Source organism: Tiliqua scincoides, chromosome 4, assembly GCF_035046505.1.
Source record: "Tiliqua scincoides isolate rTilSci1 chromosome 4, rTilSci1.hap2, whole genome shotgun sequence".
In the NCBI taxonomy this organism is placed as follows: Eukaryota; Metazoa; Chordata; class Lepidosauria; order Squamata; family Scincidae; genus Tiliqua; species Tiliqua scincoides.
In genome coordinates, this window is record NC_089824.1 from 96,862,292 (window position 1) to 96,878,943 (window position 16,652).

General features: G+C 41.2%; 1 protein-coding gene across 1 annotated transcript in view; it reads left to right on the forward strand.

The window, feature by feature from the left end:
* Nucleotides 1–16,652, forward strand: part of GABBR2 (gamma-aminobutyric acid type B receptor subunit 2) — a 401,480-nt gene that overhangs the window by 153,732 nt on the left and 231,096 nt on the right. The window contains exon 8 of the mRNA XM_066625127.1: nucleotides 3,674–3,910. Coding sequence (XP_066481224.1) covers nucleotides 3,674–3,910 — 237 coding nt within the window. The remainder of the gene's footprint in view (nucleotides 1–3,673; nucleotides 3,911–16,652) is intronic.

Below are 16,652 nucleotides of genomic sequence, written 5' to 3' on the forward strand. Positions count from 1 at the left end.
CCCGCATTGTGGATTTCTGCACCAGGAGGACCTCTGTCTTGTCCGGATTTAATCTCCGCTTGTTCACCCTCATCCAGATCCCAACTGCCTCCAGGTAACGCTCCAGGACAGAGACAGCCACCCTGGAGTCAGGTGGAAAGGAGAGATAGAGCTGAGTGTCATCAGCATACTGATGGCACCCAGCTCCAAATCCCTGGATGACCTCTCCCAGTGGTTTCATGTAGATGTTAAACAACATGGGGGACAATATAGAACCCCTCCCATCCTGATTGTTTTTCGCTTTGGGATGAGGTTAAATCTTTTATATCAGACTATCTTATGTCTAACCCCCTTGTGTTTTTATTACTCTTGGGAGATTTTAACTCTAGGTTAGGCTCTGACAATGTCGCACTAGCCCAACATATAAATTGGGACCCTGAAGATTTTATCCCTCTGGAATTCCAAGGTCCTAGATTGTCTATGGATCCCTTATTTAATGCCTGTACTTCTTATTTGGTAGATCTTTGTCTTGAATTCAATTTGTATATTTTAAATGGCTCTATCGCTAATGATATTCCAGGTAAAATGACCCATTTCTCTTATAAAGGGGCTAGTGTCCTGGATTATATCCTTATTTCTTCAGATATTTTTACTTTTATTTTATATTTTACTGTCGATCAACTGCCGGGTAGTGATCACCTGCCAATTCTTCTGAATTTGTCTCTTACCCCTCTTCCCGAGGAGCATAATACTTTTCCTACTCATACATTTCACAGTCTAAGATGGTCTATTAAATCCGAAGAGGCCTTTAAAAACTGAACCAGAATGAGTGAGGTTATGGATTTTTGTTTGGAGTTATCTGAGACCTGATCGTCTCCTATCACCATTGCACTTTACGAGTTGCTTACTCAGTCACTGGTCCAGTCATTGAGATTGCCTCTGGTTTTGACTGCACATTGTCATCCCCCTTCTTGGTTTGCTGCTGAGTGCTGGGCCGCCAAGAAATATATCAGGCACTTTTTTCACTCCGTATCCCGTGATCCCTCCCCAGAAATGCTTAAAACTTTTTTCCTGCTCAAAAAAACATGTGGCAGTTTCTTTGATTATAAGAAACATGTATTTGCTCCAAAAAACTGGAGTTTACGATGCAATTCGTTCCAACAATCACAAGCTTTTCTGGTCTTTGGTTTCACGCACTCATTCTCAATCAAGTCATATATCCCCTTCTCTGATTTCTTCTTCCACTTGGATTACTTATTATTCAAAAGTCTTTTCTGCTCCAGACCCAGATATTAACTATTCCCCATGCCCTCCTGACTTGCCGGAGTGGTCTCCTGTCTCGCCTTCTGAAATTATGGAGCTTATTAGCTCCTTGAAATCTGGGGAAGCCCCCGGCCCAGATGAAATTTCAGCTGAGTTCCTTATTAATAATCCTTTATGATGGTCCACTCCTTTGTCCAATCTATTTACATTAATTAATAAATCTGGTTTAATTCCTGCTACTTGGCTAGCCTCCGTAATAGTCCCAATTTTTAAAAAAGGAGACCTGGCCTCTCCTAACAACTATAGGCCAATCGGTCTCCTTTCATTTATTGGGAAGTTGTACTCCTGGTATCTTTTAAATAAACTTACATCCTGGGCTGATTCAATAGGTCTCCCTGGGTAGGGAACAAATTGGTTTGCGTCCGGGAGCCTCCACTGTAGATCTCCACTGTAGCCTCCACAAGTAGATATATTTACTCTCTCTTTTTTAGCTAGCAAGTATTCTGTACCCTATGGCACCAAATTATACTCTGCTTTCATTGATCTTAAAGGTGCTTTTGATTCTATTAATAGAAATATTCTGTGGAGGAAATTGACCAAATGGGGGATTGACCCCCGCCTCCTCTTTTTGATTCAGCAATTGCATTCCTTCAAGGAGTAGGATATGGTGGAGATTCAGTGGTCTCCTGTCTCGCCTTCTGAAATTATGGAGCTTATTAGCTCCTTGAAATCTGGGAAAGCCCCCGGAAAGTTTCCCCGGAATCTCCTGGAGATTCAGACGATTTTATTCACAGAAATTGCTACACTTTCTTCCATAAGTATCTTTATCCCACATTTATGTAATTGTATTAATATAGAAGAGCAGTTCACAAATTATCTGGGAGTTTGGAAGCCGCAGTAAGTCTTTGCAGGGGAGGGGGGAATGCAGCAGTGCAATCCCTAGGATTGCGCTGTTGCCAGGGCTGATGGGGGCTTCATTTTCCTCACCAGCAGCAGCAGCAGCAGACTCCTTGGGGTGCATGGAAACCTCCTCAGGGCTTCCCAAGCCTGGGAAAATCTAAATCTAAAAGTCATGACCCACTTCTGGTTTTCGATCACGAAAACAGAACTGGGTCACAATTTTTATTTTTAGATTTTCCCAGGCTCAGGCAGCACTGTGGAGGCAGAGGCTTCCGTGGGGCTCCCTGCACCCCAAAGAGGCCTGCTGCCACTGATTGTGAGAAAAATGAAGCTCCTGTTGCCCCTGTCCGCGGCGCGATCCTGGGGATCATGCTGCTACATTCCCTCCTCCCCACCCCTTAAAGGGGTAAACACAGAGCTTGTCAGGCTGGTACATTGCGATGCCCCCTGTTTGAGAACCTCTGGAATAGAGTATTTGTAGCCCACTTTTCTGTTTTAAAATACACAAAGCAACTATATGAAGTGAAAAGAATAAAATAATTGCAAAAGGAAGATACATTAAATCAAGTAGATACACTGAAAGAAATAACAATGTGTCTATGTGTTATTGGTACTTATCACTGTTAGCTGGTGAATTGTTTGATTGAATAGTATTCTGTAATAAAAAGTTAACGGACATAGGAGGAAGGAACTTAAGCAGTTAGAGGTGGAGGATTATGGGTTTTGTCAATTCTGTATTGTAACTACTGAAAAACTAAATAAAACTAACTTTTTTTTAAAGTAATAGCGGATTGAAATGGGACTAAAACAGTGTATAAGAGCAAGAGCAACAGGTTAGACTCTCTAGGGAGGAAATGGTTTAGATGGGGCACTACAACAATGAGAAGACATCTTACCACCTGAGGCACCTTCAGAAGGGCCTACAAAGATTTTCTCAGTGCATATGTAGAAACATGTGGGAGCAGGTGTCCCTTTAACTATTTAAATCCTAAACTGTATAATGCTTTAAAAGTAAGCATAAGCACTTTAAATTGTGACTGGGAATGGTAGCTAGTGCATCTCTTTAAGTACTGACAGAATATGTTTATGACAAGTAGTCCTAGTTAGCAAGCTAACATAAATTGCTATTGTTTCTTTCATGAGTGCTCTTTATTCCACATCACGCTTCTCATGCAGCTAGACTTCCTCAGTCATTATTTGTGCAACTGTTCTAGCAACTATAATACCTTAATCAGCAGTTGCCTACAGTGCTGGACTAGAGGGTTCTTGCAGCACATAGCTGCAGTAACATCTAATAGCTGAAATTGATTTTTCCAGCATTACTAGATGTTGATGACTGGACTATCCATACATTTATGTAGGTACAAAATACTTATGCGTTATCTCTCTTGAAATAATTTTCCTTCTTAAAATTCATATGACTCTTAAGGTCATCACTAATTTTAATTATTTTTAATTGTTTCAGATTGTAAATATTGGACACAGACTTTACATGCTGACCCATGAACCAGTCTTATATTCTTTTCCACAGACCCCACAGCAGTATGAAAAGGAGTATGATGAAAGGCGGGGAAACGTTGAGCCAAGTAAGTTCCATGGCTTTGCTTATGATGGAATATGGGTAATTGCCAAAACACTGCAGCAGGCAATGAAGCAACTCAATACCACCAACAAACACCAAAAAATTGAGGACTTTAACTACACCAACAAAGAACTTGGAAAAATTTTCCTGGATGCGATGAATGAAACCAACTTTTTTGGTGTAACGGTAAGCTGACCTTAATTATTACTTAAGTTGTATTACTTAATACAACTGAATTCTGCAGTTGTATCTTTTCTGGGTAATATGTTAGCTGTTGGAAGAAACAAGATCTACTGGCTATAGATTTCAAATGAAGTGGAATTGTAGCTTTGCTGCAGGGCCTGCAAGGGAAACCTAACCCCAGTAAAGACAGTAAGAATGGTTACAAAGCAAAAAGGATGATTCCCCTCATATCTCACCTTTTAGTGGAGATTATGTAAAAGGTGGGAATTCTAATCTGTTCTCATGAATGCAAAATGAAGCAGTGGTTTTTATTCTCCATTAGTTAATGCAACTTAAGAGGACATGACCTTATATATGCCAAATTAGGGAGCAGCTTTGAATCCCTGTTTTGGGGGCTTGGGATTCTTTTCAACTTTGAATGGCTAACTTTGAATGAGCAAGATTCAGAGTAACATGATGAAATCCCCTCTAAGGGCCTCCTCACACCATGTGTTTAGGTCTAAGGTGATACAAATATGCACATTAGAATGTAAAATATAGGTATAATCAATGTAAGATTGTTTGTGTGTGTACATAAACAATAAAAATACACACATTGTTTATGTGTGTGTACATGGACTACTGACCCTGTACAGGTTGGTTCCCGCTCCCCAGTGGTGGGCAGGAGTCCAAGACCCCTTTGTCAGGGCTGCAGACATCCATAATCATGTATGGGTCTCCACATCTCTGCTCCATTTTTCTGACAGCACCATTTGGCATGTGGGAGGCCCATACCACAATGGTAGCAGACAGAGTGAGACAGGGTCCGTGTCACCTGGAGGGTATTTTCAATTATCTCTTCGTGGCAAATATAGTGTGTTTGCCTTTAGCATCCCCTGGCACAGCAATAAACATATCATAATTCAAACTCTGAACTGTGTTTTCTTTCCCAATTTTTTCTACATTTCAGAACCACTTGTTTACACTTGGAGGCATAGACTAACACAAACATGACCGTAATTGAAGTATATATATGATTATACTGTGGACTCTCTGGGTTCTTTCAGAGCCTGCCAATTCTATACACCCTTTCCTGGGAGTGAGCCCCATTGAACACAATGGAACTTACTTCTGAGTAAACATAGGATTGCTCTGTAAGAAGACAATTACAGTCTTGCTGTCTGAGGCATTTCAATAAAAAATTGAGGCTGCAATCCTGTACACACTTACCCGGGAGTAAATACCATTGAGCACATTGGTGTTTGCTTCTAAGTAAATATTCACAGAATTGCACTGTTAATGACATCTCATAACTTGGCATTTGTTTTAAATAATTTCTATTTAGTCTGAAAAGTCATTTTCACTAATTGAATAAATGTCTTGGGTTGGTTCCTCCTGTTGTTTTTTTCTTTGAGTTGGGTACTTTTTGATAAATCAAACACTGTGGAATTATCTGCATTTCAAAGGTAATTTGTGAAGGTGAAACGAGATGGGAAGTTCTTGTGCACAAGCTCTATTGAAATAAATGGAGGGGAGTCACAATGTAAATCTCTTTTGCAGCTTCCAGTCATTTCAGTTAAACTTGTGCAAGATAACTTTTCCATTGGATTGTGCCAGATGTTTTTGATGTAGCATAAAATCTTATCTTTTTGTGTCTTATTATTGATTTGTAGTAGGCCGTATCTACTGCATCTGTTTCAGATGTATCTGTTTCAGAAATGCTGTCTCCTACTTGGTTAGCTTTTGCCTTAGAATGGCTATATAAGTCATTAGTCCTAAGTGATGCATCTGTTGTTGGGCCAGGCTATAAATGGGAGAATTGGATGTTTGGCTTGAAAAATCCCCTGCATTAGCATGCACCATCTAGTGTGTGCTCTTGCCAAATAGCTCCATTATACTAGTTTTAAATGAGGAGACAGGGTTTTGTTTACATGAAGGAGCATTCAGACACTGTGCTAGTGCAAACCTCTGTGCTCTTTCACAGGAGTTAGCTCTATTGATCACAGTAGGACTTCTGAGTAAACTTACATAGGATTGTACTGTTTTTCTTGCTGTAGCCTGAAATGATACAGTCTAGCATCAGAAGTATCACATAATGTTACTATTTGTTATGCATTTGGTTCCACTTGTGATGAATTTCAAGGTAACACTGGACCCTGAAGACAAAAACAAACTGACCACATCCTCAATAGCTTTTATTGTGGAGGTTGTCATTAGGGGTGCTGCCAAAGTCCAGAGCCAGAACCTTCAGTGTTGACTGAGCAGAAACCTTTTTGGAATGGATGCAGAATCTGCTGCGTTGTTTGGTGGATTCAGGACCAATTTCTGGCAACATCCAGGGAGGCCTCTAATATGCTAGATCCCATACCATAATGGAGGTCTTTGAGTATGCACAAAATGACCTGGCCTCTTTAGAGTTAGGGCAGAATAGAGCTGAATGATCTTGGTCTCTGTCAAAACATTTCAGAAGAAACCAAATGGGTCTGCATACAACCTTCAATTAGCGAAGGTGAACAAAGTTGAGGTGTCTAGGCCTTTGGGTAACGTTTCACTGCACTTGTGTACATTTTTACATTTACAGCTAAATGGGAAAAAATACATGAAAGATATTAGTTTAAAATAATGAAACCAAATGAAAGCACTTTGGCGTTCCAGAGTTAACAAAAGAATGATCTTTTGGACAGCCAAGCAAAAGAAAAGCTAAATAGCAAACAATCTTTACAATGGCTAATGAGCTTGCCAAGCAGAAAGGACGTAAATATTTTATGGGCTTCCCAGTTCAGTTCCTTGTAAAGGTCTATCAGGAAGTGCATCCATTTTAAAATCTGAAAGTAGTAGGAAGCCTGTTAAATAGCCACACTGATACACACAATTCCCCAGGGCAACTTCTGAGCTCAGCTTTTTTATCTGGGAGAAAATGGCACGGCATTTGTATATCCCTGCTTTTGCTTGGTTTTCCGGCCCAGTCAGTATTGTCATAGATAGTAGGAATATTCAAGTAAGGCCAGGTGGAAGCAGAAATATTCATGCCCTGGAACTTCCTAAAATAAATATTAAGACACAGACCAGAGCAGAATGACTGCAAGCCTTTCCTTTGTCTTGTTCAGCTGAGCTCAGGCTGTGCTGAGCAAAATCTAGGAATTGAAGCCCATCACAAACATTAACAAAGTGCACTCTGCCAGAAATCCTCTGGTCTGACTCAAGTCCTGCATTGTCTTTGGAGAGCTCCCAGGGACAACAGGAGTTGATTCTACCAAGTCCAGAAGTTCACTGCCAGAGTCCTGGCCCTGAAGATTTTAAAAGACCTCTGGTGGTGTGATGTGATGCAACTAGTCTCAGATGGTGCCATTTGTGTTCTGTAACTGGAAATCTTTAAGTTGCAGAACATCTTGAATGAATGACCTTGGTTAGTTGATTTGAACTCCTCTCCCTCCAGGTCTCAGCTGCTGCTATGTCCATGTCTACAGACTGTTAACTCTTCTTCAAAGAGGTCTGTGGAAAGCTTCTTCAGAGTTGGCAGGTGTGGGAGGGGGGAGCAGGAGACTTCCACCCACAAAGTAGATTGTGATTTCCGAAGAGCAGTTGCGTGCCTGCCATAGAGCTACCTGGGGCAAATGCCCCAGGTGCTGGCCTTCAGGACCCTGCGGAAGCCTCTGAGTTTCCCAATGGGGGCGGAAACTGTGCTTCTGGTTTGTCGGAAGCACAGTTTATAGCGCTGGGGAACCTCACAGAGGTGAGGTCCTAGTGAGTCCACTAGGACTTGAAATACAATCCTGTGCATGTTTACTGAGAAGTAATCCCATTATGAGAATAAATCCCAGGGACTTACACTGAGGTAAGTGTGCATAAGATGTGCATACTGCAACATTTTGTAGCAACACCCCTCTCTTAAAGCTGAATTACCAATGATTTCTGCAGAATGGAGGCTTTTTCCCATTCTCAAAAGCTATTAACTTTCTGATATGTTTAATTCTTCTTCAGCACGTTCAGATAAGATACATCATTTAAAATAATTGGTATCTGGCAACATTATGGAGTTTTGTAGACAGTTTATCAGACCTTTTCTAACCCTAGAGTAATTTTGCGATGTTTCCCTCTCCGTGGACCTGCAGTCCTTACCACTGAGTCATTTGCTAACCAAACATTTATCTGTACTTGGATGCTCAAGGACTGCCTGAGGTTCAAGCACTATTAGGAATTTTTGAATTGCTTTATAAATTCACCATGCCTGCCATGTGTGTTTTTTGTTAATGAATGCAAAGCGTTTAGTCTTAAAATGCCTTGTGAAATGGAAGAAAAGGCATTTTTTGACACGGCCTATAAAGGAATCCTAATAGCAGATTGCATTATGCAGCACTAAAATAGCCTTTGGGAATCTTAGACTTTGCTTAAAACAGCAGAAGGTTTTATCCACAATGCATTTGCAGATTAAAGAAATTGAACAAGATAACAGCTCTATGACACATTACATCTTGTTTAGATATAAACCCAAAAGTTTAAATTGTGAGTGTGACAAACATGTTTGCAAACACGTTATCATAGAAGTGCACTTATTAGAGTGATTGGATTGACTAAAATTCTCTGCTGAATAGAAATTCAGTAGCATATTGAGTTTCTTGCTTTGTAATGCATGAAACAGCCCTGGTTTCCTGGCGCTTCTAAATGCCCAAATAAATGGTGCCAGATAAATACAAATGCTATGGGCCTGTCCTTACCACTAAGGAACTGTAAAATATGTGGGTATTGATTTTTTCCTAGAGGTTTAGAGCCCTGGCATCTCCACCTCCTCCTCCTCCTGGAGGGAGTTCCACTTCCTGAGAATTTGTGAAACCCACTCAAGTGCCACTTTGGACACTGGAAGTGCAATCACAGTCACTTTATTTGATCAGGATTAACAAAAATAGGAAAGGGGTTGTCCCAACTTCTTGGGTAAACTTCAACCTTTTCTTTCTGATCAGTCTCTGGAGAGACATGTTGGAATTTCTTATATTGTAAAGCCTTCTTCTTTGCAGGTATGTCAAACTCCAAGCCACTTTTTGGCTCACTATGTCTCCTAAGGCCTGCTGGAGCTCTGGGTCCCTGGAACCCCTTCTCCAGTCTTGGCTCTAGGTGGATAATGGCCTAGGCAAGCTACTTCCTCCTATGCCCTGGGCTTCTTGCCAAGCACCTGCAACTTGGTTGCCTTCTTCTTCCCCCACCTTCCTCCTCTCCCTTTCTTCTTGAACCCAAGCTTCCATGCCCCTTCCTGTCTGTTCCCCTCCTTCCACTTTCAGGCCTAACCTTTCCCACATGGGAAGGTTCTCCTCTTTTACCCTGTTACTCTCTTCCAGAGTTCATGGGACTTCCCCCTTGCATTCCCTGTCTGATCCCCAGGGGTTGCCCCTGCTCTTGTCTGTTCCTTTGATTTCCTAGCTCTCTTCCCCCCCCCCTTCTCCTGTTTCCCTTTGCCCTGGGACCTCTTTAAGAGAAGTATCCCCATCTTGTCCCAGTCAGGTGCTGCCTATCCATCCTCCTCCCTGACAACCAGGAGTGGGTGATGGCTGCCGATATCACTGTCTGTTGCTCAGCTGCCAAGCTTATTAGCAGATCCACTTCCTCCCTTGCTGTCCTATTGTATCCCCCCGCCTAACAATCCATTTCAACCTCTGAAAGAGACAATTGATATAATTTCTGATGTTGCTAAAAATAATATGTTAGGATAATTGCTTCCTAAATCAGATTAAATTCTTGTGAAGATCTTATGTGAAGATATTTAGGATGACGGTTAGCATAGGTTAAGGTTAAATTATGAAGAAACAGGCACTTATTCTTAAGAACATTGCAATTTATCCCTCTATGGTGCCCATAGCCATGGTTTCTATGTGATAATTGCTTCCTTCTGTGAGATGTTTTCTGGATATCATGTATCAGTTGTACAGATTGATCTGTCTTATCGTCTGAATTATCACCCACCATTGGGATGTAAACTGGGATGTAATGAAGTTGGCATTGGATTATGACTGTGGACCCAATCCTATCCAGTTTTCCAGTGCCGGTGCTGCTGTGCCAATGGGGTGTGCACTGCTTCCTGTGTTGGGGAGGCAGTCACAGAAGCCTCCTCAAGGTATGGGAACATTTGTTCTCTTACCTTGGGACTATATTGTGGCTGCACTGCTGCTGGAAAGTTGGATAGGATTGGGTCCTGTGTCAGCTGACAAGAGCACCTTCCAATTGTTAGCAACCAAATAAATGCACATTGCATTTATGTGGTATTTTTGACAAGAAGTGTTCTTGTCATGTGGTATTTTTGACAAGAAGTGTTCTTGTCATGTTCATCATCTCAGTAATCTGTAAAATACTTCCATTAAGTGGGCCATTATTACCCCCTCATTGCAAAGAGGAAATGTTGAAACCCTTTGGAATCATACTTATAAGTGATCAGTTGGAAGGGTCAGAGAACCTTATGCCCTTCAGTCCAAGTCAGGCCAAAGTTAAGGTTCAGAATGGATAGCAAAATTCTGGGAGCAGGGGCAAAGTTGCTTCAGGCAGAAGTACAGAATAGATATCAGAGGAGCTAGGAACATACAGTCTCACGTATAAATATGGTCAGGAAGAGGATCATCTTCCAAAAGGTGGATCAGGACTAAAGGGATCAGAGATATGCATGTTTTCAGAATTGGACCACCAAAATGTGATCATATACAGATAAGGTGGTAGTTGTAACAAGGCTGTACTGATTGTCTTCTCTGCTACACACATTTTGTAGAGATGTTTGAAAATCGAGGTGTTGGTTCTACTCAGAATCACTGTGATTTAGTAAAAAATGCAACGTGTAATCCAATCCTCCTAAACCAGGGGATCTGCTGTATCCAGAACAAGATAGGGGCCAGAAGTGGCTCAGCCAGAGGTAAGGGGAAACTTCCCCTTATCCCTGGGTAAGCCACCACAGCCCCAATGGGTCTCCTTAGACTTGCGCCAGTTCCAGCATGAGGACACAAATACCTCTAAGGCAGTGGTTCCCAAACTGTGAACCGTGGCTCCCCAGGGAGCTGCGGAAACTAGCCAGATCAGACCAGTAGTTCTCTCTGTCTGAGGACCAAGCTAAACATGATATTAGTCACATCAGTGGACCTTGTGTGTTTGTTTTCCAGGTGTCTTCGGAATGCACAGGTTGGGCCAAGTCTGGCTCAACACAGGTTCAGGGTACTCATGTTGAGCCAGATCCGCAGATGGAAAATCTGTGGATAAATAGGCTTAACCTGCACAGTGTTTTCTCTGTGGTCTGCCAGTCTTTTTTAACCTATTTGTGATGATTTATTTTTTTATTCAACCTGCAGCTACAGCACTGACCTATCCCTGTACAATTCAAATTGACAAATCACTATTGAACTTTCTCCATGCAATTGCCCCTTAATAACCTTTTTGTCCTTTTCTTTTAAAGCAACTTTGGCTTCTCAGATATCTTCTTACTTCATGTTTCTTACTTCATGTTCTTACTTCATTAAGGCCACACCTGGAGTATTGTGTCCAGTTCTGGTCGCCGCATCTCAAAAAAGACATAGTGGAAATGGAAAAGGTGCAAAAGAGAGCGACTAAGATGATTACGGGGCTGGGGCACCTTCCTTATGAGGAAAGGCTATGGCGTTTGGGCCTCTTCAGCCTAGAAAAGAGACGCTTGAGGGGGGACATGATTGAGACATACAAAATTATGCAGGGGATGGACAGAGTGGATAGGGAGATGCTCTTTACACTCTCACATAATACCAGAACCAGGGGACATCCACTAAAATTGAGTGTTGGGAGGGTTAGGACAGACAAAAGAAAATATTTCTTTACTCAGCGCGTGGTCGGTCTGTGGAACTCCTTGCCACAGGATGTGGTGCTGGCGTCTAGCCTAGACGCCTTTAAAAGGGGATTGGACGAGTTTCTGGAGGAAAAATCCATTATGGGGTACAAGCCATGATGTGTATGCGCAACCTCCTGATTTTAGGAATGGGTTAAGTCAGAATGCCAGATGTAGGGAAGGGCACCAGGATGAGGTCTCTTGTTATCTGGTGTGCTCCCTGGGGCATTTGGTGGGCTGCTATGAGATACAGGAAGCTGGACTAGATGGGCCTATGGCCTGATCCAGTGGGGCTGTTCTTATGTTCTTATGTTCTTATATGTTTACTCGTGGGGCCATGCATTCTTGGACTGGCCCTTCAATTAGGCCGTTTCAGCTCCAGGTGGGTAGGGTGCTATGTGTGTACACACAGTACGTGCATCTGTCCTTGATACGCTATTGTGTGTATGCAAACACATGCATGTGCTATAAATCTTCCTGGAAGCTTTCATGGAATTTCTTTGAAGCCAGAGCAATTTTTCAGTATTTTAAATTCTATTTTATTACAATAATTGTGATCATTAAAATAAATAAACAAGCAACTACTTGCAACAAGGAAACAATAATTAAAGCCCCCAATCCAGCTCCCACAGGGAGCAGATGCTGACTAATTAAAGGACCAATTCAGTAATGCTATGATAGCTACATAGGTGAACAGGAAGCAATTAATTAAAGTGTCAATAACTGAGAAGCAGAAACTGCCTTAAAAGAAAGGGGAAATGAGGAAACTATCAATTAAAAGGCCAGCTGGAGGGGGAAGGACTTTTGCTGAACACAACTTACTTCTGAGTAAACAGATATTAAGTTCTTGCCTGTGGGGATAAGCATTGCTGGATTTTCATGTGGAAAATATTGCTGTATTAAGTGCCATGTGGAACCACTGTGTTAATTCCACTTACAGCTGATTGGAGACAAGGCAACGCATCAGCAGCTGAAGAATCACAGTGTGGAAAAAAACCTTGGTGTGTGAAGTGGAAACTAGACTGTCAGTATATTATAATTTGGCCCTCGTTTGGCCTAAAGGCACAGTTTGCTGGAGTTTTCTGCAGCAAGGGTATTTTATTTTAAAAGCACCCTTTTAAATTTAATCATAATAGCAACTGATGGCTTTTCACTATAGTAAAAATCAAATCTATCCTCTCAAACTCTGTTCCTAAACTCTAGCCCAGATGCCATCCCCCTCTGTATCATCTCTAAGACCAGTATTTGATCTCGTAAACCTATAACAGAGAATAACTGTAAATATTTTTTTATTGCCTTTTGTGTTTTAAATATCATTAGAACATATACACAATTATTAAAATTCAAAATATTTAAAGCTAAGATCTAAAATATTTGGCCAAACTTTGTGAAGGTATTACATATTAAACAGCGGTTTTGTTTCCTAAGAAGAATTTTAATAAGGCAATTGGAAGTCTTTTAAACCATGGGGAAGGGGAGCACCCTACCTAGACTATCAAAATAGTCTTCGCCCTCTGCCTAGTGTGTTTTCTTGTATTTCAACCCAGATGCTGCATACATTTTGATATAATATTGTCCTTGACTCTGCATAGTGCAGAATATGGATTAGAGCCTTCAAACAGTGTGTTTGGAGCTGGTGAGGAAATCGGGCACTAATACACTGACACCAATTCCCTTTTATCACTCTTACAGCAGAAGCTCATGCTTGTTTACTTGGAAGTGAGTTCCATTGAATTCAGTGGTGCTATTCTTAGGAGATATTCTTATCTGCTTAGGAGATATTCTTATCTTAGCAGATAAGATATTCTTATCTGCTTAGGAGTCAGGTACACCACTGTGTATACTTATTTATTTTTCACAGTTTTATACCACCCTTGCTCCAAAGAGCTCAGGGTGGTGTACATGATTCCTTCCCTCCTTTTGTCCTCACAACATAAGGATGGAAGGTGAGTTAGGGGAAGCTGAGAGATGGTATCTGGCCCAAGGTCACCCACAAAGCTTCATGGATGAACACACGCACGCGCGCGCGCGCGCACACACACACACACACACACACACACACACACACACTTGCAGTCATTCCCTTCCCTTAGGCAAAGCAAGGTTCAAGCCCAAGGTTGTGTTTGTTTTTCAGCTAGAAAATAGCAGGAAGTGACCTCACTAGCATGCCTCTAGCATGCTTCTAGCTCACTTAAAATATGACACAGAACATGGCATGGAATTCAAAAGGATATGGGGGTTTTTTACCATAAAGATGCAGTGGCTGGAGCAGCACCATCCTGCCCCCATGCAGAATCATTATAATGGAGGTGGCCATATTTTCTGGCCTCAAATTTGAAGGAAAGATTGCTCGAGAGGTGAGCATGCTAGAAGCAAAAAAGGAATGCAACCTGTGTGTTAGAAGGAGATAAAAAAACTCACCTCTCTAGTGCTACTAGAAGTGGAAGCTGAAAATTGAATGCAGCTCAAGTTTTACAAGAGGAGAAAAACACTATTAGTGGGGTGGAAGGAAAAGATGCAAGGCACCCCGGTTTCTAGTGATAGGGATACTGGCTCACACATTTATTGATGGGCGCTCCATATACACTTTTCCTTCTGCACAGCTTCAGTCTGAAATGAACCGGAGCAACACGCGCGTAGAGGTGGAGAGATGTTGTAAAGGAGAGATGTTGTGCAGCAAGCTCCTGTAAGTAAAGGGAAGGAGCACTGCCTGCTTGCATATCTACTTACGGGAGCTCTGTGCGCAGCCTCTCCTTTGCGTGGTGTCAGTTTGAAATGAACAGGAGCAGCATGTGCGCATTTCAAACAGAAGCCATGAAGGAGAATAAGAGACGCCACTCACAGAGCTCTGGTAAGTAAAGGGGAGCGAGGTGCTAGTTCACCCCCTCTTACTTGCTCAGTTGCTTGCCCATCTGCCCTTTCCCCTAATCCAGGGGTGCACATGCAAGTGAGTGCAGGGGAGACAACATCTGGCAGGATTCAGGTGGCATGGGGGCATGGACCACCACTGTGTTCCGCACAGCCGGTTTTTATGCAGAAAATTCTATTGTTGTTGAAATTACAATAAAGCTAATGCTATTGAAATTCCTAGTGTTGCTTCATATAGCCCAAAGAGACATAATACATTGTTTAGAAAATTACTGAGATACTTCTGATGTGGTTTACTGCTGTATTTGTCTTCTGTGGTCATGATTTAATTGATGGAGATGCGTTTGTGGTATAAGCAGCACTACAGGATTCTTCAGAGTTTCCAATGCATCCATGTACTTTATTGAAGAGGCAAGCTGCTTTTTAGTTTTAAACATTGACATTTAATATCTCCAGTATATGGAAGCTGCTTTAAAGAAGTCATTGCCTTTCTTATCTCCCATTTGAGGGTAGTGGCAGGGCCAGCCTGCATCACAGGGAATGGGTGCAGAATTTGGAGATAGAATTAGAAGTTTTGGCAGGCCAAAGTTGGAGCCTGAGACATATGTACATGTTTGTTGTCATGGTGTTTAATAACTTGTGCATTTAAACTTGCTTTTTTTCTGTAGTTTTAAAAATACTGACAAAGATATTAGAAAGCATGTTGGGTTAAAATAATTTCCAAAGGCATTAAAGTTTCAGTAGTGAGACACTTTCTTAATGCATTTGTTTTTTTCTTTTCCCCACATACTGTTTCCACCTCTTGTTTAATCTTGACAGTCTGTCATGATGAAAGTGATGGGTTTCACCAGCATAGCCCTGGCTGTCAAGTGCAAATATTTAGTCTGAAAAGTAGAAGCATGGCATTTTAATTTTTAGTTTATTCTCAGACACAGTCCAAAAGAGAGAAAACTCTTGTGAACCTTGTTTGAGGGAAGAAAGGAGTACAAGTGTGCAGTCATCAACTTTTCTGAGAACTGTGTGAGATTTTGCTTAATGAATGTTTTTCTTATTTGGTACTGGGTGTAGTCAATAAATAATGATTAAGAATATTTATATACCGCTTTTCAACAAGACTGGTTTGCAAAGTGGTTTACATAGTAAAATAAATCAATAAATGGTTCCTGTTCCCAAAGGGCTCCCAGTTAAAAAAATATATATATATATAGAAGAGACCTAAGCAACAAAGATTGGAAAAGACGCCATGCTGGGGTAAAGAATAACAGTTGCTCTACCCCTGCTAACTATAAGAGGGCACCTCTTAAAAGATGCCTCTTTGTCAGTTAGCAGGGGTATAATCTGGAAGTGAGTTTGAGAACTATTAATGTTTTGGACTTGGATGAGGAAGACCTGATTTCAAATTCTTGTTCAGCCATGATAAGGCACCTCTCTTTCAGACTAACCTATCTCACATGCTTCTTTTGTGTATAAAAAAAGGACAAGAAATGTGATAAATGGCCTGTATTTGTCCATATTTTTCAATTATCGAGAGCAATAAATAAATGGACTTTCAAATAATATTTGACAAATTAAAAAGCGCATATGTGCATTTAACATTTTCTGTTTTAACAACTGGATGGATTAACAACTTTCCTGACATAAAATAAAATTTATTCTCTGTTTTTTATTTCTGGTTCATGAAGCACAAGGCAGAGGTGTAGACCAGATTGAAAATATTAAATAGCTTGTCCTAGCACTGGTTAGTATCTGCCTAAGGCCTTTCACTACTTTAATTTTCCAACCATTTCTTTTCCTCTATCCTGCTTCCTTTTCCCAGCTGGCTGTTGTTAAGAGACTTCTGTAGGATTCTACAATCACAGTTAAATGTGCAGTGGCAAGAGTTGCATACATGCAAGAGAAACATTTCGAGTGACTGCATCTAACTTTTCATGCTTGGCTGGCTTTCTAGTGGAGAACTCATTCTTCTTCCAGTAAAGCTTCATTATAAAGAAATAAGACTATGGTAGATGAAGCAACAACTTGCATTAAAAAAAAGGCAAATATAAATTCTGCTGTAGACATTTTGTTGTAATATGC